At 43.4% G+C, this 27,831-nt stretch overlaps 2 protein-coding genes across 19 annotated transcripts in view; one reads left to right on the top strand and one right to left on the bottom strand.

Moving 5' to 3' along the window:
* Positions 1 to 6,060, bottom strand: part of LOC693461 (glutamate dehydrogenase 1, mitochondrial) — a 38,024-nt gene extending 31,964 nt beyond the window's left edge. The window contains exons 1-2 of one of the 2 annotated variants that reach the window (XM_077946414.1): positions 5,627 to 6,060; positions 5,542 to 5,577 (exon numbers count right to left, since the gene is read on the bottom strand). Coding sequence is in view for 1 of the 2 variants with exons in the window: in XM_015147058.3 (XP_015002544.1) it covers positions 5,542 to 5,986 (445 nt within the window). In the remaining variant the exon portion in view is untranslated. Of the gene's footprint in view, positions 1 to 5,541 lie in introns of both variants that reach the window. The other variant, XM_015147058.3, reaches the window with a different exon arrangement.
* Positions 6,061 to 6,189: 129 nt separating this feature from the next.
* Positions 6,190 to 27,831, top strand: part of SHLD2 (shieldin complex subunit 2) — an 88,609-nt gene continuing 66,967 nt past the window's right edge. For 10 of the 17 annotated variants that reach the window (XR_013398046.1, XR_013398045.1, XM_028826365.2 and 7 more), the window contains exon 1: positions 6,190 to 6,436. The gene's annotated coding sequence lies outside the window, so the exon portion shown is untranslated. The remainder of the gene's footprint in view (positions 6,437 to 27,831) is intronic. The other 7 variants (XM_028826369.2, XM_028826367.2, XM_077946406.1 and 4 more) reach the window with 1 other exon arrangement.

The following is a 27,831-nucleotide window of genomic DNA, read 5'->3' as shown; positions in this document are numbered from 1 at the left end:
ATTCATTTGGATAACTAGTCAGTTTTAGACAGCAGCATTAGATTTAAGATTGTTGTACAGCAAAAGAAACTACCATCAGAGTGAACAGGCAACCTACAGAATGAGAGAAAATTTTTGCCATCTACTCATCTGACAAAGGGCTAATATCCAGAACCTACAAAGAACTCAAACAAATTTACAAGAAAAAAACAAACAACCCCATCAAAAAGTGGGCAAAGGATATGAACAGACATTTCTCAAAAGAAGACATTCATACAGCCAACAGACACATGAAAAAATGCTCATCATCACTGGCCATCAGAGAAATGCACATCAAAACCACAATGAGATACCATCTCACACCAGTTCGAATGGCGATCATTAAAATGTCAGGAAACAACAGGTGCTGGAGAGGATGTGGAGAAATAGGAACACTTTTACACTGTTGGTGGGATTGTAAACTAGTTCAACCATTATGGAAAACAGTATGGCGATTCCTCAAGGATCTAGAACTAGAAGTACCATATGACCCAGCCATCCCATTACTGGGTATATACCCAAAGGATATAAATCATGCTGCTCTAAAGACACATGCACACGTATGTTTATTGCGGCACTATTCACAATAGCAAAGACTTGGAATCAACCCAAATGTCCATCAGTGACAGACTGGATTAAGAAAATGTGGCACATATACACCATGGAATACTATGCAGCCATAAAAAAGGATGAGTTTGTGTCCTTTGTAGGGACATGGATGCAGCTGGAAACCATCATTCTCAGCAAACTATCACAAGAACAGAAAACCAAACACCGCATGTTCTCACTCATAGGTGGGAACTGAACAATGACATCACTTGGACTCAGGAAGGGGAACATCACACACCGGGGCCTGTCATGGGGAGCGGGGAGGAGGGAGGGATTACACTGAGAGTTATACTTGATGTAAATGACGAGTTGATGGGTGCTGACGAGTTGATGGGTGCAGCACACCAACATGGCACAAGTATACATATGTAACAAACCTGCACGTTATGCACATGTACCCTAGAACTTAAAGTATAATAATAATAATAAAAAAGATTGTTCATGGTTATATTGGGGAAAGGACTTGGGGTAGAGCTGCTTCATTTTTCATTTTGTAACTTTCATTACTATTTGATTATGTGAATCATACATGTGTATTTTATGGGTTTGCTGAGTATAAAATTTATGGGCTATTTATGAATCAATGTGCTCTATTAAAGTGATATTAGAGATTTTTCTCTTCATTACTTACATTATAAAAGCCTAATTATTGGGTAAAATAAATAGGAAAAAAAAACCAAACAAACCCAGAAGAACGGTCACATGGCAGAGACTAGTGTCTAGGATTTTTTCAACATCTACAGGTTAATATTTTAGTTTTTAATGGTTACAGGCAGAATCCTTAGTATTTTTAACATAAGTAGATAAAGATCGATTTTCCTAAGCAATCTGAATTATTAACAGTGGTAAACCCAATTTCTTCCCACTAAATGCCAAAGGTTCAGCCTCAATTTTTATTTATTGTACTTAAACACTACAAGTTGTATTGAACTTTAATATATACTGGTGCTTAAGCTCCAATTTTTGATGCCTAATTCTCACAAAGTATACTTTGGATAATGAGTGAGCAGTGTTTGCCTTCCTGCACGTGGGGCTTTACTGCCAAAAGCAAACTTGCTAAATGGATTCATACACACAAGTGACAGGAAGACTGACAATCTGATGTACAGATCACTACCATTACCATGGGTCTTCACTTTCTAGTATACTTGGGAGAAAAGACGCATTTGGCTTCCATGAAATAAAAAGGCAAAAGGGCACCACAGTTCTGTATTTAAATAAGATGTATTAAAAATAATCACCTCGGGGCAAAGTGCTTTTAAAAGACATACACATAAATTACCTATCCTCTAACTGAACTTTCAGACAAGTCCTACATTAAATTCACCTACAAAGGTTATATTTTATCTGTGGCAGCAGATGCAGACACACAGTTACTTAAAAATAATAGAAACTGTGAGTTTATTCAAAGTTACCTAAGTTTTGATGGTTGTCAATTGATCATAGCAAAATAAGTCAGAAACATTTTTCCCCCAGTGAAGGCAGAGAAACATCTCATTTTAAATCAGTATCAGTGCTTTCTATATTCTTCCCTTAAACAATGACATCCCAGAGGCTGAGGGCGTCTTTAACCCTGCAATGACCCTTGCATTACAAAATTCCACTGTTTCCTTCTGGCATTTTGACTTTTAAAAACTAGCTACTGGGCTAACATAGGGTACACTTTTTTGGGTACTAATATTTGTAATTAAAAGACTCAGGGTCAATGTATGAGAGAACTCCATCTACGGTTCATCAACTATACGTAAATTATGATAATTTTAGAAAATTTTATGATAGTAGCATCAGTGATAGGGAATTTTAATAGTTTTAATATCAAGACAACTGGGGGGCAGACTGGAAGAGAAAGTTAATTGACTACTACCATCAATAAATTGCTATTATCAATCTGTACTTTCCCTCCAAACTGACTTTTAAATGATAAACTTCCTTCTAAAAAGGTAGACTGGTCTCAGGCAGAACCGTAGCAAACAAAATACAGATAATTTACTCAGAGAAAGTTAATAGAACAATCTTTGATAATATTTCCAAACACACCAGAACCTTTGAACCAGTCTTCTCAAATCAGTCGCATATTCTCATAATATGCCCCTTTGCTAGAAATATTTTTAAGGCCTCACTTAAACTTCTCTTCAGATCCTATAGCATACTCTTTCAAATCCTTAACATGGACAAATCTAACGGCCTCAGGTACATGTGGTAACTGGGAAAAGAGAAACACAAAAACAGTGTGTATTATTAAATATTTACTTGGAAAAAGTACACATCAGCCACCAAGTCTTAAAACCATCTGCTTCCCTTACAGAGATTATTACTAGATGGTTGCTTTGCTTCAACCTCAAGAATTTTAATTTAGAAAACTCAGGCATAAGGTTGCTCTTGAGGGCAAATGAGAAATAGAAAGCTGAAGGTAGGAAAAAGGGTGGAGAGAGGCAGATGAGGTTTTTTTTTTTTTGGCAAAGAACCAATGGGAGAGAAGACAGGTTAGTGGGGAAAGGGAAGAATGTGCTACAATATGCTTAAGAGGGAAAGACAATTTCATAGGGATTATCCAAAACATTTAAAAAAAATCTCAATCACCTAATATATTCTGTGTTTCTAAGACTACAGCGGGACCACAAACGTTAACAATTTCTTAGACGTTAAAAAAGCTTTTAGAAAGGAGACCTGTCCCTCTTAGAATGCACATTCTCTGCAAACAAGGGTGATAAATGGTTAGATAGATCTGGGGGTGTCTTGAACACAAAGCATGGAAGGCTACAGTACCCAAATTTTGCTGATCAAACAGTATACTGTTTATTAAGCACACTAAAATATTTAAGGGCTTTCATAGCTATATAATCTTCCCCAATCCAGAAAGCCTTTCAAATTCCTGAGGATAATAAATTTATCACTTTGTAGAGGCCAATTTTCTTTGATGTTCTATCATCTTGCAATGCTTGCAACAGTGTATTAGTAACAATTCAGTTTCTCCATGTTTACATGCTGGGAGTTAATAGCATGCTTTTTTGTAAATGGGGTAAGTAGAACAGAAAGTTGTATCTTACACTCTAGTACAAGCAAGTGCTACAATAACAGTGCTTTGGTATGGCTGACCCAATTTGTTGCTAGGTTCAATATTTTGGCATTAAAACTGCTGTGGCAACAAGAGAGAGGACAAACTATGGTAAACGAGTTGCTTCAGTGAGTTTGTGGAGCTGCGATTTATAAAAACAGGAGAGGGTTGGGCATCTGAAAAACCGAAGAAAAGGGATTTCAGAGACCAAATCAGATCCTGCAGAAAACCACATACACTGATTTATCTGTACACCTTTTAAAGGACTGGCAAATGCTGCCAAAAAGATAGCAAAAAATCAACTTCACGTCCGTTTTAAGAAAACGATGCAACTCAATATTTACTATACATTGCCTGAACTTCCTCCAACATCCTTATTTGCCTTTCTTTGGAGTCTGAACTTGTATTCCTGGTTTGGAGAATAAGGGAGTGGTAGGAAGAAGGAAAGCAATGTAGGAGACTGACGGTATGTATATTTTATACAATTTTGAAGCTAGAAAGGAAATCAGAGGTCAAAGTGGTTCAAACATTGGTTTTGGCTGAGGAAACCAGAGCTAGAGGATAATTAAGCTCCAAAGTTAAGTCCTAGAAGTGGGTGGGGTCAATGCAAATTTAGTAAATCTTTAAAAGCAACCTTTGTTCCCCCTTCTGGGAATACCAGCACCGCTCAAGTTTTTCCGGCACAGAGAGGATTTCTAAACATCCTTAGAAGTCAGCGGGCATAATTGAAAGGGCACAGAACCAGGTTTACTGAGACAAGGGTTTAGCCCAACATTCTCTGGGCTTCTCGGCCAATCCATCTCCAACAGGACTCCTCGCCTCCCTGGGCTCTTTATTCCATCTAATTTTTCTTTTTTACAGTAGACAAAAGTGGTTTGTCCATTCCATTTTAGGTTATTAAAGAGTTATGGTGCAATGTATTGGGGGAAAAAAAGGAAAAACAAAGCTCTCATTTGCTCGAAGAAAGCAATCTGACCACAGAGGCCAAATCTACAGACATTCAATGATTTAAACTACAGGATAACCCAGTGACTACCAAACAGTATCTGACCCCTTTCTTCACGTATTATATCTTTCCTGAAGCTCAAATTCAGTGCTAGCCAGGACCAGTACACACCCCCAGAGCTATTTCATTCCATTGGCTGGCTGGCCACCCGCAGCCTACAACCTGTAGATTTATTGTCAGGACGCCGGGTGTTTTATTTGTCAGAGATATTACATTGCTTATGATTTTTTTTTCGTGTTTTTCCTGTTTTTGGGTATAAAACAACCTGTCAGAATGGGAAAATCACTTAATTGAAACGATTAACGCGTGATTAGTAAATTCCTTTGGTTAATAAAACTGTCTAGATTTCAAACTTAGAAGCCAAGTCATTTTCTATGTTTCTATATCATCTGTCACTTTTAGGACAGGAGTGAACAAATATCAGAAAATAATTTGACAGTTTGCATTTAGGGGAGAGTCACAGAAGCCCAAAAATACCGACGAGGCATTATCACACGCGCAGGTCATTCCCTTTCCTAGAATTGTATTTCGGCAGGACCCGCCGTGTGTGACACAGACACGGGGACCAAAAGGAGACCGGTGCAGCATCTACTCTGCATGCAAGATCGACATGTACAGAGGCCCAGGATGACGGGGCGGGGGAAGGCGAAGGCCAACCGCATGATGGTTTTAAGGCGGAAAAATCACCATCCACAGAGCCGGCCACATCCGAGGCGGGGTGACCCGGGAGGGGACCCGGCCCGCCCCAGCTGGGCTGGGCTGGGCTGAGCAGCAGCCCCGCACTGGCAGGAGGCCGGAGGGGAGAGCCGCAGGGGAGGCAGGGAGGGCGGGACGGGCCCCGGCCGACGCTCACCTCCCTTGCAGGGCGTGCGGTGCTGGCTGTGCTGGGCCCGGTAGCCTTCGATGACCTCCCAGGAGCCGTCGTCGCGCCGGATGGGGAAGGAGAGACTCAGCACATGGTTGCAGGGCTTGATGATCCGCAGGATGCCGCGCACCCGGTTCCGCTTCTGCTCCTCGCTTTCCCGGGTCCTCAGGTCCTCCACCAGTTTGTCCTCCACAATGCTGGCGCCGCGGTCGAAGAAGCCCTCCACCATCTTGAAGAAGTTGGGGTCGTCCTCGCGGTCGGCCACCGCCTCGCTGTAGTGGCGCCGTGCGGCCAATGCGAGCCCCGGTTGCGGGGCGGCTGCGGGCTGTCCCCGGGCCCGGCCCAGCAACGCGGCCGAGTCGGCTGTCGCCGAGCCCAGGGCTGCGGGCCAGGCCCGGGACAGCAGCAGCGCTTCGCCCAGGTAGCGGTACATGGCGGCAGGCGGAGAGGAGGTGCGTGATGGTCGCGGAACAGGAGTGCTTTCTCTGAGTCCCCGCGACTAGGGAGGAAGGGTCCGGCGCGGGTTGCCCTTTTAAGCTGTAGCTTCCTGCCTGCCCGGCTGTCCCCTCCCCTCGGGCGCTCGCCACCTAACGGGGAGGGCGGACTTCGGGGGCAGGGCGCCGCCCAGGGCGCCGGGCCTCCGCCTCCGCCGCGGCCTCGCCCGGCCTGGCTGGCGGCGGCGCGTGCCGACTGGGCGTCGGGGCCGCGCAGGCGCGGGCGGGCTCGGCGCGCATGCTCGCGCGCCCATAGGAAAGGGAAAGGGAAAGGGAAAGGAGGGGAAAGGAGGGGAAGGGAGGGGAGGGGAGGGGAGGGGAGGGGAAGGGAGGGGTGGGGCGGGCCGGATCTGCTCGCAGGCCGCACCCGCCTCCGGCTGGATGCTCAGGTATGTGCGCCGCGGGGGTCCCCCAGGGGGGTGGGAGGTAGCCCAGGGAGGTCGGGGTCGGGGGCTGGCCTCTGTGGGGCGCTGAGAGGCCGAGTCCCGCGGAGCGCAGCACGGGTCAGGCTTGGCGGTCTGGTCGGGGACCGGGTCGTGTGAGTCACTGGCGCCCCTCCTTTCCGCCCGCGCGCCCTCGGAACGGGCGGCCCAGCCTGGCCTGTCCTCGGGCGGCCTCGGGCCGGGGCCGGGTATGCGGATGCTGACACGTGGGCAGGAAAGCGAGGCAGAGCCGCCGCCGCGGAAGGCCGGGCTGAGGGCTCGGCGTCACCAGGCAGTGCTGCAGAGAGCTGCGCGGCACCCGGAGTTGGATTATGTGTGGCTGGTGTGAGCTAGAGAGGAGTCAGTCGCCCACAGGCTCTCACCACGCGAGTTTTTCTTGTCTCATTCGGCCGCTCCGCAGTGTGGAGGTCGCATAGTTAACGCACGTCGTGGTTGTGTCGCTCCACAGCACTGACTGTGCTTCACCTTTGCAGACAGAGGCTCCGGGCTGGCGCGGTGGCTCACGCCTTTAGTCCTAGCACTTTGGGAGGTCGAGGCTGGAGGATGACTTAAGCCCAGGAGTCTGAGGCTGCAGTGAGCTACGATCACTTCACCGCACCCCAGCCTGGGCGACAGAGGGAGACCTTATCTCCCTCTGAAATAGTGTAAAATAAGGAAACTAGAAATTCGATAATGCCCCCAGGAAATTCTTTCTCAGGAATATATGTGTTTGTTAAATGGTTCAGTATATGATTTATTTTTTATTTTATTTTATTTATTTATCTGAGACGGAATCTTGCTCTGTCGCCCAGGCGGGAGTGTAGTGGCACCATCTCGGCTCACTGCAGCTTCCGCCTCCATGGGTTCGTTCTAGCGATTCTCCCCACCTCAGCCTCCCAGGTAGCTGGGGTTATGGGCATGCGCCACCACGCCCGGCCAATTTTTGTATTTTTAGTAGAGATGCGGTTTCGCCGTGTTGGCCAGGCTGGCCTCCCAACGCCTGACCTCAAGTGATCCGCCCGCCTCGGCCTCCCAAAGTGCTGGGATTACAGACGTGAGCCACCGCACCTTGCCTCAGTATATGATTTATAAACTTTATGCTATACGAGGGTTCAGTTATGTATTTATACATACTTGATAGGAAATGCTAAAGTTACGCATTCCTATGGATGTCTTTGGCGCTTTTAAAACTAACGAGGCCGGCACGGTGGCTTACGCCTGTAATCCCAGCTCTTTGGGGGCCAAAGCAGGTTGATTGCCCTGAGCCCAGGAGTTCAAGACCAGCCTGGACTCATCTCTATAAAAAGAAACTAAAAAATAAAGCTCTAATGACAGTCATTAAGACAGGCTGCCAAACGCCACATTACTAGTGTTAGCGGTCTCAGTGTACTTGGGTGGTTTTAAAATGACACCCATTTGATCCGCAGAACGACGGTGCTTCCTGATATGTTCACGTTATTCGTCTTTTAGAATATGGAAGAGAAAGTTCTTAGTTCTCGAAATATTGTGTAAAATATAAAGTGACAACCTGGATCTGTTAAATTACATTCATCTATCTCAGTGTACTCTCACAGTAAAAATTATCTTTTTATACAGGTGGAACTTATATTTTAACTTACTTGCTAAATAAATCATTGCCATTAATTGTACTTGTGCTGCGTTTTTCAGTGAAAAATATACTCTGACCTGAATCCTGAATTTTCACTGATGGTCAAAAGATTAAGGTATCAAATTCCCTTTTTACTAGATGTATTATCGTTTTACTCTCTTACATCACAATTCCCCACTCCTGCAAAAAACCCTTGGAGTTTCAGAATAACATGATTGGCATCAGTAAACATATGGAAATATTTTTCTTTTTGGATTAAATTATTTGGTTATGTTCTGAGGAAAAGGGTTTAAAAGCTTAGTTTTATTGTCTTTATTTATCTTTATAACCTTAGCCTTCAGAAAAATAAATGTTTCACTTTGCTGCTTCTGTGGCCTGTTCACCTGAATTCAAGAAGGTGGAATTGGGCCTAAGGAGGTGTCTTACACCTGTAGTCCCAGCACTTTGGGAGGCTGAGGCGGACGAATCACTTGAGGTCAGGAGTTCAAGACCAGCCTGGCCAACATGGTGAATCCCCATCTCTACTAAAAATACAAAAATAAGCCAAGCATAGTGGGGGGGCCTACAAAAATTAGCCAGGCGTGGTGGTGGTGGAGCGGTGCTCGTAGTTCCAGCTACTCAGGAGAACCGCTTGAATCAGGCGGAGAGGTTGTAGTGAGCCAAGATCGTGCCATTGCATTCCAGCCTGGGCAACAGAGAAAAGACTCCATCTCAAAAAAGGAAAGGCAGAATTGAAGAAGCTTTGGAAGAGGTGAGGAATAGAGTTGTGGAAATTACTTTTTTTTTTTTTTTTTATTGAGAATCTCCTATGTGTAGGTGCCTTGCAAACTGGCTTCACGAGTACCCTATAAAATAGATGTTTTTATTTTTAAAATCATCATTATGTTTTTGTTTTGTTTTAGACAGTCTTGCTCAATTGCCCATGCTGGAGTACAGCGGTGCAAACTCAGCTCACTGCAGCCTCTGCCTCCCAGGTTCCAGTGATTCTCCTGTCTCAGCCTCCCAAGCAGCCGGGTTTACAGGTGCTTGCCACCATGCCCGGCTAATTTTTTTGTATTTTTAATAGAGACGAAGTTCCACCGTGTTGGCCAGGCTGTTCTGAAACTCCTGGCCTCAAGTGATCTGCCCACCTTGGCCTCCGAAAGTGTTGGAATTACAGGTGTTGAGCCACTGCACCTGGTCATTATGTTTTAAAATTACATGCAAGTAAAAAAATGTGAAGAGTAGAAATAGGTTTTTAAAAAGCAGAATGAAATTATCCATTTCTTCCCCCCATTTAGTGAATATTTGCAGTATTTCTTTTCAGACTATAGGTATTATAATTCCTGATTTATTAGAAGCAGGGAGTGGCTGGGGGTGGTGGCTCATACCTGTAATCCCAGCACTTTGGGAGGCCTAGGCGAGCAGATCACCTGAGATTGGGAGTTGGAGACCAGCCTGACCAACATGGAGAAACCTCATCTTTACTAAAAATACAAAATTAGCCTGGTGTGGGGGCGCGTGCCTATAATACCAGCTGCTCGGGAGGCTGAGGCAGGAGAATCGCTTGAACCTGGGAGGCGGAGGTTTCGGTGAGCCGAGATTGCGCCGTTGCACTCCACCTGGGTAACAAGAGCAAAACCCCATCTAAAAAACAAACAAACAAAAAGAAGCAGGGAGTGAGGCCCACAGAAACCAAACAAGTTGTTGATGATCACCAAGCTTGTAAATAGGCTGAGATTCAAACCTGTGTATCAGACTCCAAAGTTACCCTATTTATACTATTCCAAGAAGTATTTTAAGTATTTGTTCCATTTAGTTAGAAATTATGTACTGTGATATAAAGTCTAATGAGTTTCAACTTTACATTTATGATTACTTTTGTAAAATATACAGATAATTTGCAAAGTAAAGTTTTTTGATTTTTATTTTTTGAGACAGGGTCTCACTATGTCACCGAGGCTGGAGTGCAGTGGCACGATCACAGTTCACCACAGCCTCCACTTCCTGGGCTCAGGCAATCCTCCCACCTCAGCCTCCTGAGTAGATAGGACTATAGGCGCCTGCTGCCACTCCCGGCTAACTTTTGTATTTTTGGTAGACGTGGGGTTTCACCATGTTGCCCAGGCTGGTCTCGAACTCCTGGGCTCAAGCGATAAGCCTGCCTCTGCCTCCCAAAGTGCTGGGATTACAGGTGTGAGCCACCATGCCCAACACAGTGAAGTTTAATTATTCATAGTAATTTCCCATTCAAATGAAGACCAAAATTCAGCTTGAAGGGAACATTCGATAGCATTTCACTAAGTCAAATGAATTTTCCACCTTTGAGTTTTCCTTAGCTGGTTTAAAATTCCAGGTCTGTTTTTCTTGATTCATAGCATGCTTTTTTTCTCTCTTAAAAATATTTTACAAGATTGTTAGGATTTAGAAAAACATAGCATATAAATTCTTGAGCCATTCATTTTTAAAAATAATTTAATTTGAAAAGGTAAAAATATACTTTCTATTTTCTATCTCACCAAATCGGTCTATTCCGGACTTTTCCTATAAAAGGAGTATGTGACCCTTTGTAACTGTCTTTCACTTGGCATAGTATTTTAAAGGTTTATGCATGTAGCATGTATCATGTACTTCATTTCTTTTTATGGCTAGTTTTTGTTGTATGACTGTACCACATTTTAAAAATCTATTCATTATTGATTGACACTTAGATTATTTCCACTTTTTGACTATTCTGAATGATGCTGCTGTGAACTTTTGTGTGTGCATATGTTTTCAGTTCTTTTGGGTGCGTTTATACCTAGGAATGGTACTTTCATGTTTAAATATTTGAGGTACTGCCAAATTGTTTTCCACAGTGGCTACACCATTTTAATTCTTACCAGCAGTGAATGAAAGTTCCAATTTCTCTATTTCTTCACCAACACTTGTTTTTTTTTTTTTTTTTTTTTTTTTTGAGACGGAGTCTCGCTCTTGTCACCCAGGCTGGAGTGCTGTGGCCGGATCTCAGCTCACTGCAAGCTCCGCCTCCCGGGTTCCCGCCATTCTCCTGCCTCAGCCTCCCGAGTAGACGGGACTACAGGCGCCCGCCACCTCGCCCGGCTAGTTTTTTTTTGTATTTTTTTAGTAGAGACGGGGTTTCACCGTGTTAGCCAGGATGGTCTCGATCTCCTGACCTCGTGATCCGCCCGTCTCGGCCTCCCAAAGTGCTGGGATTACAGGCTTGAGCCACCGCGCCCGGCCTCCCAACACTTGTTATGTGTGTTTTTTATTATAATCATCCTCATGGGTATGAAGTATTTTTTTGCAGTTCCTTGATGACTAATAATATTTAGCATCTTTTCATGTGTTTATGGGCCATTTTTATGTCTTATTTGGAGAAATATCTATTCAGATCCTTTGCCCATTTTTAAGTCGGGTTGTCTTTTATTGAATTGTAAGAGTTTTTAAAATATGTTCTAGATATAAGTTCCTTACCAGATATATCATTTGAAAATGTTTTCTTTCATTCTTTAGGTTATATTTTCCCATTTTTCTTAGTGACTTTGAAGCACAAGTTTTAAATTTTGACGAAGTCCAATTTATAAATGTTTTCTTTTGATACTTATGCTTTTGGTATCATATGTAAGAAATCATTGTCTAATTGGAGGTCATGAAGATTTACGCCTTTGTTTTCTTCTAAGAGTTTCATAGTTTTTGCTTTTACATTTAGGTTTTTATCCATTTTGTGTTACTTTTTGTACATAATGTGAGAAAAGGATCCAATTTCATTCTTTTGCACGTGGCTATCCAGTTTATTTGTTCAAAAGACTTTCTTTCCCATTGAATTGTCTTCACACTCTATGAAAAATAAATTGACCTACATGTGAAAGTTTATATCTGGATGCCAGTTCAGTTCATCCATATGTCTGTCCTTATACCGCTACTACCTTGTCTTGATTACTTTAGCTTTTTTTTTGTTTGAAATGGGATCTCACTCTGTTGCCCAGGCTGGAGTGCAATGGCACAATCTTGACTCACCGCAACCTCTGCCTTCCAGGTTCAAGCAATTCTCCTGCCTCAGCCTCCTGAGTAGCTGGGATTACAGGCGCGTGCCACTACGGCCGGCTAATTTTTGTATTTTCAGTAGAGATGGGGTTTTACCATGTTAGTCAGGCTGATCTTGAACTCCTGACCTCAGGTGATCTGCTCTCCTCGGCCTCCCAAAGTGCTGGGATTACAGGCATGAGCCACTGTGCCGGGCCGATTACTCTAGCTTTGTAGTAAATTTTGAAATTGGGAAATAAGAGTCTTCCAACTTTTTTTTCCCCCAAGATTGGTTATTCTATGTCCATATGAATTAGTGTCATGATATTAATTTCTGCACAGAAGTCAGCTGGAATTTTGAGGGGGATTATGTTGAATCTATAACTTGGGAATTAGTGCCATTTTAACAATATTACATCTTCTGATTCATTAACATGGGGTATCTTTCTGTATATGTAGGTCTTTTAAAACTTCTCTCAGGAATGTTTTATCACTGTCAGAGGATAAGTTTTGCACTTCTTAAAACTGAGTAAGCTAAGTTAGCAATTCCCAAAAATTATATGAGATGGTAACTCCCAAAATTCTGTAGCATAACAAGATTATTTCCTTAATGGCAAGCATATTCTAGCCCCAGAATAATTTAGAATCAAGTATAGAATTTAAGAGAATCAAGGATACAGCAGTAATACTTTGAGTCTATATACTTGTGTGTATTTGGCTTAAATGTTTTAGGAGAATTGGCCTTTAAAAATTTAAGATATTTGTTGTTTCAAAATAAAATGCGTAATCAAGTAATAAAAAACAAGTTTTGTACTTTTTGTTGAATTTATTACTAAGTATTCTTTTTGATGCTATTGTAAAAAGAAATATTTATTTATTAAGAGATAGGGTCTTACTGTGTGGCCAGGATGGCCTTGAACTCCTGGGCTTAAGACATGCTCTTGCCGCAGCGTCCTGAGTAACTGAGATTACAGGTGTGCACCACCACGCCTGGCTCAGAATGGTTTTCTTAACTTCATTTTCAGATTGTTCACCATGAGTATATAGAAATACAATAGTTTAAGCTGGGCATGGTGGCTCATGCCTGTAATCCTAGCACTTAGGAGGCTGAGGTTGGTGGATCACTTGAGGCCAGGAGTTTTAGATCAGCCTGGCCATCACAGAGAAACCCTGTCTTTACCAAAGTCACAACAAATTAATTAGCTGGGTGTGGTGGTGCATGCTTGCAATCCCAGCTACTGGGGAGGCTGAGGCACGAGAATTACCTGAACCCAGGAGGTGAAGGTTGTAGTGAACCCAGATCGTTCCACTGCACTCCAGCCTGGGCGACAGAATGATTTTTGTATGCTTCAACTTTGCTGGACCACTTGGGCCCAGGAGTAAAAAAAAGAAAAGAAAAGAAAACAAAATTATCACAATTATTAAATTCTTTCTAAGCCCAAACTTGAAACTTATACATAAATAGGTAAAGTAGTCCGGAGACCAAAAGATTTGAGAACTGTTCTTTGTAATAGGTTATCTATTTTCCTCTTAGAAAAACCTTTTCCTAATGAATGTCAGTTAATCTGCATGGCTGGTTTGGGTAAGTCTTCATTTTCTTGCATTGCTGAGTAACAGTCAACAAAGGTTTATCAACTCTTGCTTAAGGATTCCTTTCGTGTTGTGAGTAAACATGAAAAATGTAGGATCTTATCCTTTTTTTTTTTTTTTTTTTTTGAGACAGAGTCTTGCTCTGTCGCCCTGGCTGGAGCGCAGTGGCCGGATCTCGGCGCACTGCAAGCTCCGCCTCCCGGGTTTACGCTATTCTCCTGCCTCAGCCTCCCGAGTAGCTGGGACTACAGGCGCCCGCCACCTCGCCCGGCTAGTTTTTTGTATTTTTTAGTAGAGACGGGGTTTCACCGTGTTAGCCAGGATGGTCTCGATCTCCTGACCTCGTGATCCGCCCGTCTCGGCCTCCCAAAGTGCTGGGATTACAGGCTTGAGCCACCGCGCCCGGCCGATCTTATCCTTTTAAGCTATCATGCAAGAAACATATGAGGTCTCTTAAAAATTAACTGTGCTGGCCGGGCGTGGTGGTTCACGCTTGTAATCCTAGCAGTTTGGGAGGCCGAGGCAGGTGGATCACCTGAGGTCAGGAGTTCAAGACCAGCCTGGCCAACATGGTGAAACCCTATCTCTACAAAAATACAGAAATTAGCCGAGCATGATGGCGGGTGCCTGTAATCCCTGCTACTCGGGAGGCTGAGGCAGGAGAATCGCTTGAACCCAGGAGGCGGAGGTTGCAGTGAGCTGAGATGGCACCACTGCATTCTAGCTTGGGTGACAAGAGCGAGATTCTGTCTCAAAAAAAAAAAAAAATTAACTGTGCTTATAAATGGGAGCTAAATTAGGAAAAAAATGAAAAGTAAAAAGAAAATCAAAATTTAAAAATCAAAAGATATATTAACAAATTAACTGTACTAAGGTAGGATTCTTTTTTTTTTGCAAGACAGAGTCTTGCTCTGTCGCCCAGGCTGGAGAGGAGTGGCACAATCTAGGCTCACTGCAACCTCCACTTCCCAGGTTCAAGCGATTCTCTTGCCTCAGCTTCCCAAGTAGCTGGGATTACAGGTGCCTGCCACCATGCCCAGCTAATTTTTGTACTTTTAGTAGAGATGGGGTTTCACCATGTTGGCCAGGCTGGTCTTGAACTCCTGACCTTGTGATTCACCTGTCTCAGCCTCCCAGTGTCGGGATTACAGGTGTGAGCCACCGCACCCGGCCACTAAGATAGGATTCTGATCTCACCTGTATGTTATTTATGATGCCTCTCTTTATCTTCATTTTAAAATAGAGATTGGGTTTTTTGTTTTCTTTATGTATAAAGAATGGCACATTCAGTTATTCATCATTCAAGATGCCTTGCCATTCAGCTCTGTTTAATGATGTGGACCACCCTCTAGAAAAAAAATCTTTATCCTTTCTTGAGCATTTTGTTTTTGAAACTTTTAGATCAATTGTAATTTCAGTACAATTGGTGTTAGAGGATAATAAGAAAGGAAGTGTAAGGTAAAAATTGGGGCACATCTGTAATGCTGTTAAAAACAGACATAACTGAAAAATAACCAGAGAAGCAAAAAGTACCTTCTCCTTGACCATTCTAGAGGTGTTGCAGAAGAAACAGACTTTGGCCGGGCGCGGTGGCTCAAGCCTGTAATCCCAGCACTTTGGGAGGCCAAGACGGGCGGATCACGAGGTCAGGAGATCGAGACCATCCTGGCTAACACGGTGAAACCCCGTCTCTACTAAAAAATACAAAATACTAGCCGGGCGAGGTGGCGGGCGCCTGTAGTCCCAGCTACTCGGGAGGCTAAGGCAGGAGAATGGTCTAAACCCGGGAGGCGGAGCTTGCAGTGAGCTGAGATCCGGCCACTGCACCCCAGCCTGGGCGACAGAGCAGAGCAAGACTCTGTCTCAAAAAAAAAAAAAAGAAGAAACAGACTTTATGGGTGAAGCATATATGTGAGTATAATTACGTTGCGTTTGCTTCTTAATGAAAGACATGTCAGTGAAGGACTAGGCACAAGGTAGAGATGCTGATAATGTTGACTCAGCTCAGAAAATTGGACCTGAAGTAAGCAGATAGAGATTCCTTAGGATGCTTTGACCCTCAAGTAGCAATATCCAAATAAAAATGGCTTAAAGGAAAGCCATAAACCAAGATAACATTATCTAACAAGAAGCCTGAAGGCAGGGCTTTTCCATTGTCAGTCCAAGGGCTCAATGATACCATCAGATACCTACTCTGCTCTTCTCTCTGTTACAGTTCAGCAAGTTTGTGATATCTTTCGTAAGGGTTGTAAGATGGCTTTAGCAGTTCCAGGGGTCATATGCAGCCATAACTAAGTTCTTTGGTGAAATAGCAGTTTCCTCCTGTGCATATCCCCGTATTAGTGAAGAAACCTTTTCTTTTTTTTTTTTTTTTTTTTTTTTTTGAGACGGAGTCTTGCTCTGTCGCCGGGGCTGGAGTACAGTGGCCGGATCTCAGCTCACTGCAAGCTCCGCCTCCCGGGTTTACGCCATTCTCCTGCCTCAGCCTCCCAAGTAGCTGGGACTACAGGCGCCCGTCACCTCGCCCGGCTAGTTTTTTGTATTTTTTTAGTAGAGACGGGGTTTCACCGTGTAAGCCAGGATGGTCTCGATCTCCTGACCTCGTGATCCGCCCACCTCGGCCTCCCAAAGTGCTGGGATTACAGGCTTGAGCCACCGCGCCCGGCCAGAAACCTTTTCTAAAGGCCTGCCAACTACCTTCAACTCTCTTAGACCCCAGTAGCTAGGATTGGGTTGGTTACATGCCACGCCCTGGCTGTAAGGGAGGCTGCAAGGAAGCCTTACTGGTACTTTGGCCTCTGAAGTACAGGCAGGCTGTGCCAGCCAGGAAGAAAGGTAGAAAAGGAATAATTGGGTTTTTTCATTTGTTTGTTTGTTTTGAGACGGAGTCTTGCTCTTGTTGCCCAGGCTGGAATGCAATAGTGGGATCTCGGCTCACTGGAACCTCTGCTTGCTGGGTTCAAGCGATTCTCCTGCCTCAGCCTCCCCAGTACCTGGGATTACAGGCACCCGCCACCACGGCCGACTAATTTTTTGTGTTTTTAGTAGAGATGGGGTTTCACCATGTTGACCAGGCTGGTCTTGAACTCCTGACCTCAGGTGATTCACCTGCCTCGGCCTCCCAAAATGTTAGGATTGTAGGCGTGAGCCACTGTTCCTGGCCAGAAGGAATAATTGTTAGACAACTCACAGTGTCTGCCATATTTGCCACAGAAATTAACTGACTTGCTCTCTGCTGTCTTACTGTGATAATATATTTTTTTAACGCAGTTTACAGGAGGGGAGAACATTCTTAAATATGGCGCTGGGAATTATGTTATTTGCAGTTTTATACTGTATACAGTAAACAGTCTTCAAAGTCTAGTTCTTGAGATCTTAAAAATGATAACATTTTTAAAATTATACCTTCTATTTTTTGAACAGCTTTTTACTATTGACAGCTTGTAAGGAAATCGTTTTCATGTTGTCGTGTTTACTTTCTTATCTAGACAGGAAGACAGAACAGAAATCCATCCTCAACTTCTGGGGAAAATCTGAGGATTATAATGAAATATCAGGTGCTTAAATGATTTCAACAGACTTTTGGATGAAGTTGCCATTAGCAACTTGTTATCATCAATGTAACACACATAGGCAAGTGGATTAAAATAAGAGGACTAAACTGACCTTTATATTGAAATTAGAAGTTCCGTTGTCCTTTAGGCAGAAATGACAGTTTCATTGGATTCTCTGTTATAGTAATATATCATCAGAAGGATAGCTTGGGATGAGACTATTTTGAAGTTACATGGGGTGGATATTCAAAGTGCCCTTTACGTAGTTACTGTCCTCCACAGTTTCCCCATTAAATATGGAATCCTTGTGATTGCATTCTTGGAGGGCCATCGAAAACCAGTGAAGCACAGAGAGACAATTTTTTTTCTATGATATCAATCTAAAGCAGTAATTGACAAAAAAAAAAAAAAAAGATTTTAAATGTAGGATAAAGGCCGGGTGCAGTGGCTCATGCCTGTATTCCCAGCACTTTGGGAGGCTGAGGCAGGTGGATCACCAGAGGTCAGAAGTTCAAGACCAGTCTGGCCAAGATGGTGAAACCCCATCTCTACTAAAAGTACAAAAACTTAACTGGGCATGGTAGCGTGCCCTTGTAATCCCAGCTACTGGGGACGCTGAGGCAGGAGAATTGCTTGAACCTGGGAGGCAGAGGTTGCAGTGAGCCGAGATCTTGCAACTGCACTCCAGCCTGGGCAACAAGAGGGAAACTCCATCTCAAAAAAAAAAAAAAAAAAGAGAAAAAAGAAAAAAAGAAAATAATATGGTACTGTGCTATGGGATAACAGGGAATACCTACTTTATATTGGGTGTTCAGAGAAGGCCTTGAAAAGAAGAAACATTTAAACTGAAATTAAAGGCTGAGTTGAAGCAACCTATTAAAGAGCTATGGGAAAGGCATCCTAAGTGAAGGAAATGGTGTGTGGAAAAACTGTGATTCAGAAAAGACCTCGACATGTTTTAGGAATGGACAGAATCCAATGTGACTGTGGTTGTCCTAGTGGAGAATGTTGTGATTTTGGACAGGTGGATAAGCATCAGATCACATAGGCAAGTGCTTTACATTTTACCTTTTGTGCAGTGGAAAACCCAATTGGAAGTATAGTAGGCATAAATTGTGTAGACTATATACTTAAATATACAAAGATGTAATTTTCTTTTTTTTTTTGGAGGCAGTCTCACTCTGTCACCAGGCTGGAGTGCAGTGGTGCAATCTCGGTCACTGAAACCTCTGCCTCCTGGGTTCAAGCAATTCTCATGCCTCAACCTTCCAAGTAGCTGGAATTGCAGGTGCATGTCATCACACCTGGCTAATTTTTGTTTTTTGCTTTTTTGATATGGAGTTTCGCTCTTATTGTCCAGAGTGCGATGGTGCGATCTCGGCTCACCGCAACCTTCGCCCCCCAGGTTCAAGCCATTCTTCTGCCTCAGCCTCCCGAGTAGCTGGGATTACAGGCATGCATCACCACACCAGGCTAATTTTGTGTTTTTAGTAGAGGCGAGGTTTCTCCATGTTGGTCAGGCTGGTCTCGAACTCCCGACCTCAGGTGATCCGCCCGCCTTGGCCTCCCAAAGTGCTAGGATTACAGGCACGAGCCACTGCGTTCGGCCTGATTTTTGTATTTTTTAGTGGAGATGGGATTTTGCTATGTTGGCCAGGCTGGTCTCGAACCCCTAACCTCAAGTGATCCACTGCCCCTTGGCCTCCCAAAGTGCTGGGATTACAGGCTTGAGCCACCGTGCCCGGCCTAGAGATGAGGTCTTACTATGTTGCTCAGGCTGGTCTCCAACTCCTGGGCTCAAGTGACCCTCCCCCCCTGACCTCTTAAAGTACTGGGATAACAGGTGTGAGCCATTGTGCTTGGCCAACTTTATTTCTAAATAACTAAAATTTCCTTAGCTCTGTTTCTACTAGTTAATAGAGAACAATCCTGCTAAACAATCTTGCCACTTTAGGATAAAAAGTCAGTAGCTTCTGGTTTAACTAAATTAATTGCATGTTAATCTAAACCCTTCTAAATACTTTGTCCTTTGGATAAATATTCAGTTTCCTCACATAGCCCACCCCTTCCCTTTTTTTTTCCTGTGGTAGATGGTATCGGTAGAGAAATCTTATAATTTTTCCTGGCATTAAGGGAGAGTCATATTATCTTTGTGCCATCCTCTGTCCTTCTGAGCCATTGCGAATGACTGGCTTGGTCTTGAATGGGATTGTCTGCTTCCGCCACTTCTGAGGATGATGTCCCTGCTACTACTGTAGCCTCTGGGGAACACATCTGTGCATGCTGGGTCCTCCTTAATCCCAGGCTCTTTGGGTTATACTGGCCCAATGGAGAGTGCTGATATGCTTGGGACTCTTACAAAGCAGCTTTTCAGGAATATAGTTTGGGCATGTCATTGGCTATTATGCCTTTAGCAAAGCATGATATTGTATTAGGTGCAAGGTTTTGCTAAATGGCTATAGTCCCTGGACCATAACTTGGGAAAGGGAAAGACAATTATTTCCCATTCTGGGTCTCTCCCCACAAACACTGGAGATTTTTCTTACCCTTCCACAAATAAGATTTTTTTTTTTTTTTTTTTTTTTGAGACAGTTTCATTCTTGTTGCTCAGGCTGGAGTACAATGACTCGATCTTGGCTTACTGCAGCTTCTGCCTCCTAGATTCAAGCGATTCTCCTGCCTCAACCTCCCGAGTAGCTAGGATTACAGGCGCTTCTACTGTGCCTGGCTAATTTTTTGTATTTTGGTAGAGACAGGGTTTTGCCATGTTGCCAGGCTGGTCTCAAACTCCTGGCCTAAGGTGATCCACCCTCCCCAGCCTCCCCAAGTGCTGGGATTATAGGCGTGAGCCACCTCACCTGGCCCCTCAAATAAGATTTAGCTCCAGATAGGACAGGAGGTAAAAATTCTGAATTTACATCCACTCTTTCTTTTAACTTTTTTTTTCTTTGAACTCTTCCCCCAAGTTTTTATGTCATCTTGATCAGTGTGAGAGAACGGTACTTATGTCATCACCTGCCTTTCCTCTGTGCTGAAGTTTACACAACAAACTGTACCGTGAAAGTTTTCTTGGTTTGGTTGGTGATAGTTAAAATCACAGTTTTAGAGTTTGAAAAGCTGTCTTGGCCGGGTGCAGTGGTATGGTTCTGAGGGTTAATTTTTATATACACACATATAAACACACATACACATATTTGAGTTCAAAATGTATGTTACTACATTTTACAAAGGAATAAGTAATTTCAGAGATTCTATATCAATATTAAATCCTGGCTGGGTGCAGAGGCTCATGCCTATAATCCTAGCACTTTGGGAGGCTGGCACACTTAAGATGACTTGAGCCCAGAAGTTTGAGACCAGCCTAGGCAACGTAGTGAGACCCTGTCTCTACAAAAATACAAAAATTAGCTGAGCATGGTGACACACGCCTGTAGTCCCAGCTACTCAGGAGGCTGAGGTGGGAGGATCACATGAGCCCAGGAGGTTGAGACTACATACGATTCTACCACTGCACTCCAGCCTGGGCAACAAGAGAGAGACCCTGCCCCTCAAAAAGAAAGAAAGAAAGAAAGAAAAAATAAATGAGAAGCTCTCTTTTGGCCAGGCACAATGGCTCATGCCTGTAATCCCAGCACCTTGGGAGGCTGAGGTGGGCGGATCACAAGGGCAGGAGTTCAAGACCAGCCTGGCCAACAGGGAAACCCCATCTCTACTCAAAATACAAAAAATTAGCTGGAAGTGGTGGCAGGTGTCTGTAACACCAGCTACTCGGGAGGCTGAGGCAGGAGAATCACTTGAACCCGGGAGACGGAGGTTGCAGTGAGCTGAGATCGTGCCATTGCACCCCAGCCTGGGTGAAAAAAGGCTCTCTTTTCTCTTAAGCCTCTAGATCTTATAATTGAAATTCTTAGCTTTCAAGAATTATGATTTTAATGGATCAAAGACCTAAATATAAGAACTGAAACTATAAAATACTTAGAAGAAAATATAGGTTTAAATATTCATGAACTTGGATTAGGCAGGTTTCTTAAATATGACTCCAAAGGTGCAAAAGAACAAATAGATAAATTGGACTTTATTAAAATTAAATTTTTTTTGTGTGTGTGAGATGGAGTCTTGCTCTGTTGCCCAGACTGGAGTCAGTGGCGCCATCTTGGCTCGCTGTAACCTCCGCTTCCCGGCTTCAAGCGATTCTCCTGCCTCAGCCTCCTGAATAGCTGGGACTACAGGCATGCGCCACCACGCCTGGCTAATTTTTGTATTATTAGAAGAGACAGGGTTTCACCATATTGGCCATGCTGGTCTCGAACTCCTGACCGTGTGATCTGCCCACCTTGGCCTCCCAAAGTGCTGGGATTACAGGCGTGAGCCACCACGCCTGGCCCTTAAAATTAAAATTTTTTTTTTAAGTTTTTATTTTTTTGAGACAGGGTCTCACCATGTTGCCCAGGCTGGAGTACAGTGGTGCCATCATGGCTCACTGTAGTTTCAACCTCCCTAGACTCAATCTGTCCTCCCACCTCAACCTTCTGAGTAGCTGGGACTATAGGCATGTGCCACCACATCCCACTAAGTTTTGTAATTTTTGTATTATAGAAATGGGGGCCAGGCACAGTGCTCACTCCTGTAATCCCAACACTTTGGGAGACTGAGGTAGACGGATCACTTGAGGTCAGGAGATCAAGACCATCCTGGCTAACACAGTGAAACCCTGTCTCTACTGAAAATACAAAAAAATTAGCTGAGTGTGGTGGCGGGCCCCTGTAGTCCCAGCTACTTGGGAGGCTGAGGCAGGAGAATGGTGTGAACCGAGGAGACAGCGGTTGCAGTGAGTGGAGATCGCACCACTGCACTCCAGCCTGGGCGAGAGAGCGAGACTCCGTCTCAAAAAAAAAAAAAAGGACAAAGAATTTGAAGAGAGATTTCTCCAAAGAAAATGTGTGGATGGCCAAATAAACACATGAAAGGGTGTTCAACATCATTATTCATTAGGGAGATGCAAATAAAAATCACAGTGAGGCCAGGTGTGGTGGCTCATTGCTTATAATCCCAGCACTTTGAGAGGCTGAGGCAGGAAGATCACTTGAACCCAGAAGTTAGAGACCAGCCTGGGCAACATAGGGAGATAGGCGTGGTGGCTCATGCCTGTAGTTCCAGCTATTCGAGAAGCTGTGGTGGGAGGATCTGCTTGAGCCTGTGTCGTTGAGGCTGCAGTGAGCCGTGATGGTGCCACTCCAGCCTGGGCAACAGAGCAAGACCCTATCTCTTAAATAATAATGATAATAATAATAATAGAGATACCAATTCACACCCACTAGAATGACTGTAATAACTTTAAAAATCTCAAACAAAACAAAACAAAACAAAACACACACACACAAAACAAAATCCCAACAACTGTTGATGAGGATGTGGAGAAATGGGAACCATTATAGGGTTCCTTACTGATAGGAATGTAAAATGGTACAGATGCTATGGGAAATAGTCTGGCAGTTCCTCAAAAAGTTAAATGTACAGTTGCCATATGACACAGCAGTTCCATTCCTAGGTCATCCCAAAAGAAATGACAACATATATCCATGCAAATACTTGTACATGAGTGTTAATAGCAACAATATTCATAATTGTAAAAGAGTGGTAACAATCTAAATGTAGATCAGCTGATAAATGGATAAACAATATGTGGTCTGGCCGGGCGTGGTGGCTCACACCTGTAATCCCAGCACTTTGGGAGGCTGAGGCAGGTGGATCACCTGAGGTCGGAAGTTCAAGACCAGCCTGACCAACATGGAGAAACCCCATCTCTACTAAAAATACAAAATTAACTGAACATGGTGGCGTATGCCTGTAATTCCAGCTACTTGGGAGGCTGAGGCAGGAGAATCGCTTGTACCGGGGAGGCAGAGGTTGGGGTGAGCTGAGATCATGCCATTGCACTCCAGCCTGGGCAACAAGAGCAAAACTTTTGTCTCAAAAAAACAAAACAAAAACAAAAACCAATATGTGGTCCATCCATACAATGGAGTATTATTCAGCCATAAAAAGGAATGAAGTACAGATTCATGCTGCAACATGGATAAACCTTAAAAACATGATGCTGAGTGAAAGAAGTCACAAAAGATCGCATATTGTATGATCCCACTTATATGAAATGTTCAGAACAGGAAATCCATAGAGATAGAAAAGAGATAAATGGTTTCTAGGAGATGGGGAGGGAGGCAATTAGGAGTGACTGTTAATAGATATGGGGTTCCTTTTAGGTAATAGAAATGTTCTGGAATTAGTGTAGATGGTTGCAAATGTGAATACACTAGAAACTACTGAATTGTATACGTTGAAATGGTAAATTGTATGCTATGTGAATTTTATCTCAATTTTAAAAAAATTATAGGCCAAGTGCAGTGACTCAAGCCTGTAATCCCAGGCTTTGGGAGGCCGAGGCGGGCAGATCACTTGAGGCCAGGAGTTTGAGACCAGCCTGGCCAACATGGCGAAAACCCGTCTCTACTAAAAAAACAAAAATTGGCTGGGTGTGGTGGTACATGGCTGTAATCCCAGCTACTGGGGAGGCTGAGGCACAAGAATTATTTGAATCCAGGAGGTGGAGCTTGCAGTGAGCCAAAATCACATCACTGCCCTCCAGCCTGGTCAACAGAACAAGACTGTCTCGAAAAAAAAAAGATAAATTATGGTATTTACTTTGGAATTAAATAATTAGTAACCTTTAGTAAGGTTTAGTAAAGGTTTAGTAACCTTTAGTTAACCCAGTTAACTTCTGTGTCTTATATTTGTCTTTGTACTGAAGGAGTTGAATGCCACTGACCCATAGAATGAGTTGCCAGAGAACTGGGGCAACATTCTCTTTGTGGGAAAGAGAATACTCTGTTATTACCTTAAAATTAGTTTCCCTCCGAGTATGAAACATATCAATTGAAGGGCTTTAAATAGTGAGTGATGTGTTTCAATTTATAGTTATATTATATTTACACTTGATCTTAGCCAAAAGGCTGAGAAGTGATTTTATATTATATTTATAAAGATCCCTTTAGCTTTCTTCTGGAGACTGGATTGGTAGGGACAAGGTGACATTGGTGAACTGGGTTAGAAAACCAGTCAAGCCCGTGTGCAATGGCTCACGCCTATAATCCCAGCACTTTAGTAACTACTGGAGTTATTAAAGCCAGAAACAAAGAGCCATACATGACTACTTACCTCTTCTCACCTCTCATATCAAACTATCTCCACAATATATTATGTCTATTCAATTATCTTCAGCTCACTACCATGTCATAATATAGCTATTGTTATTTCTTCCCTAGAGTACTGACTGGTTTTTTTGTTTGCTTTTTTTTTTTGAGACGGAGTCTGACTGGTTTTTTTGTTTGCTTTTTTTTTTTTGAGACGGAGTCTGACTGGTTTTTTTGTTTGCTTTTTTTTTTTGAGACGGAGTCTCGCTCTGTCACCCAGGCTGGAGTGCAGTGGTGCGATCTTGGCTCACTGCAACCTCCGCCTCTGGGGTCAAGTGATTCTCCTGCCTCAGCCTCCAGAGTAGCTGGTATTATAGGCACGGGCCACCATGCCTGGCTAATTTTTGTATTTTTAGTAGAGACAGGGGTTTCACCATGCTGGCCAGGCTGGTCTTGAACTCCTGACCTCAGGGGATCCGCCTGCCTGCCTCAGCCTCCCAAAGTGTTTGGATTACAGGCGTGAGCCACTGCGTCTGGCATAAGTCATATTTAAAACAATGGGAATGGGTAGGAACACCTAGGGATAGAGTGTGGGAAATAGAATAGGGCCCAGAATACAGCTATGCCAAATTTCACATGTACAGGTTAGATAGTGGAGGATAAGGAGTGGGTCAGTTCTGTTGAGAATGCCCTGAAAGTTTGAATAATGATAAGCACGTCCATTTTAACATAATGAGGTAGTGGTGACATTGTAAAAGGAGTTTCATTGTAGTGGTAGTCAAATTGTCATGGGTTAAAACGTGAATTGGGTATGAGGAAGTGGAATATACAAAGATAGTTTTCTGAAAGTTTTACTTGGAAGAGGACAAAAAATTGAGACTAGTTAGTTTGAGGAGGATGAAAGGTCAAGAATTCTAAGCTAGTGATACAAATTTCGTCAACATCGATGAATAGGTAACGTAAACACATTAATCCTGGGATGGATGTGAGAAGAGCAAAGAAAGGAGCCCTGGGGAAATATCAGTTCTAAAGGCTGAGTAGAGAAGGAACCAGTGATCTGAGAGTTAGAAGGAGGAGTAGGAATTATCATAGAAACTTTAAGCTTCTTGAGGGCTTGTGACTGTGTGTGTCATGTTCATCATTTTATCTGAAGTTCTTATCAACCAAGTAGCTTTCAGTAAATATTTATTAAACGAAGACATAAATTTTAAGAGCCATCTGCAATGTCAAATGTAACCCACAGTTGAATGAATATGAGGACAGGGAAGTGTCCCTTGACTTTGGTGTTAAGCAGCTGATTGCCACCTTCTGTAGAACAGCTTCAGTGGAGCCTCCATGATAGAGATAAATGCCAGGTTGCTGAGGACTAAGCATGGAAAGTTGTTGAGAGTGGACAGTAAGTACAGATATTCTTTTCAGAAAGCTTTGCTCTTTTTGAAGCTTCGCTCATAGAAATGAGATAGTAGGTAGAGGGGCAGGCTGTGTCTGGATGAGAGACTTCAGCGTGTTTATATGCTAAATGGAAAAAGGAAGAAGGAAGGGAGAAGTTGAAGATGTAGAAGAAAGGAGGTGTGTGTGATTGATTATACATTGTCTTTGAGGTTAGAGGGAATGGAGTGAAGATACTGGGTTGCAGTACAAATGAGAATACAGTTTCCACTGAAGTAGGAATATAGGAACAATGGATGGTGCAGATGGGGAAGTGTTTGGTTGGCAAGTGAGAATTTGGGATATCAACACTTTTTTCAGTGAAATGGGGATAAGGTCATCCACTGAGATTATAGTGGGGAGGAGATGATGATTGTAGGGGACTGTTTGAGGAGAAAAGGAGAATTTCAAGAAAGCCTCTGAGGGAAGTGAGAGGGCAAGCTGAGTGGGAATACTTAGAAAAAATGGAATCATGGGTTTTTCACGGCTGTCGTATATATATTTGTATGAATGATTTCCTTCTTCTCTCGGGGCTCAGTAACCTGGGTGAGCACACAATTGAACAGTTGGATTGATCTTGGCCTGGGTTTTATGTGTCAGGGTGACAGGGTAAGGAGGCAAGAGATTTCAGTAGTGAGAGTGTTTGAAGTGGTGGGCCATTGAGTCTAGGCTGAATAGGGAACAAATGAAACCAGAAGGTGGCTGCTGGGAAATAAAGTGGTTGGTGTTCAAGACTGGATAGTGGAATTGAAGATTGAACAGGAGGAGCAGTTGCTGGTTATGACAGAATACAGGATTCAGCTATGGCGTGGGTTTATGAAGTAGAGACAACGTTCCCAAGTCTTTAGTGAACATCAGAGAGTGTCATCTATTAGAACTTTAGCTCCAGTTGGGCAAGGTGGCTCATGCCTGTAATCCCAGCACTTTGGGAGGCCGAGGTGGGCGGATTACCTGAGGTCAAGAGTTTGAGACCAGCCTGACCAACATTGAGAAACCCAGTCTCTCTTAAAAATACAAAATTAGCTGGGCGTGGTGGCACTTGCCTGTAATCCCAGCTACTTGGGAGGCTGAGGCAGGAGAATCACTTGAACCTGGGAGGTGGAAGGTTTCGATGAGCTGAGATTGCGCCTTTGCACTCCAGCCTGGGCAACAAGAGTGAAACTCCATCTCAAAAAAAAAAAAAAAAAGAAAAAAAAAGAAAGAACTTTATCTCAAAGGCAGGTGGTAGCAGATAAGAGGTAGGGAAAATTTGGTGAAGAAAAATTCAATTTTTAAAAACACTTTAGGCTGGGCATGGTGGCTCATGCCTATAATCCCAGAACTTTGGGAGGCCGAGATGGGCAGATGGCTTGAGCCCAGGAGTTTGAAACCAACCTGGGCAACATGGCAAAACTTTGTTTCTACAAAAAATTAGTCAGGTATGGTGGCTTGCACCTGTAGTCCCAGCTACTTGAAAGGCTGAGGTGGGAGGATCGCTTGAGTCCAGGAAGTTGAGGCTGCAATGAGCTGTGATTGTGCCATTGCACTCCAACCTGGGCAACAGAGGGAGACCCTGTCACAAAAAACCCAAAAAAACAAAAAACAACATTTTATTTTGGTGATGGAATTCTCTGTTGTTTTGAAGAGTTTTGTTTCTTTTAAAGACATTAACCAGTTTTCTCGAGGGATATTCTATGAAAAAGTGGGTTCCATTACCCAGTAAGTTTGAGAAACTGCAAACTCTATACCCTTGGTAATTCACAATGAACATCAACTTAGATTAATAAAGGCTCTGGGAAATGATGTTACTATTAATGATTTAACATTTATTGAGCACTGTCTAAGGCTCTGTTCTAAGGCTCCCACATGCATTACTGTTTCCAGTCTCTACAGCAACTCTGTCTCATTTAAGTCACATGGCTAAGCTAGAATGGAAGAGCTGGGATTCAAACCCAGAAAGACTTGCCCCATAGGGCTCTCAAGCCTATAACCAGTATGGAAACAGGCTTA

This window comes from Macaca mulatta, chromosome 9, assembly GCF_049350105.2.
Source record: "Macaca mulatta isolate MMU2019108-1 chromosome 9, T2T-MMU8v2.0, whole genome shotgun sequence".
NCBI lineage: Eukaryota > Metazoa > Chordata > Mammalia > Primates > Cercopithecidae > Macaca > Macaca mulatta.
Note: the sequence above shows the minus strand (reverse complement) of the source record. Positions and strands in the feature narration are given on the sequence as shown.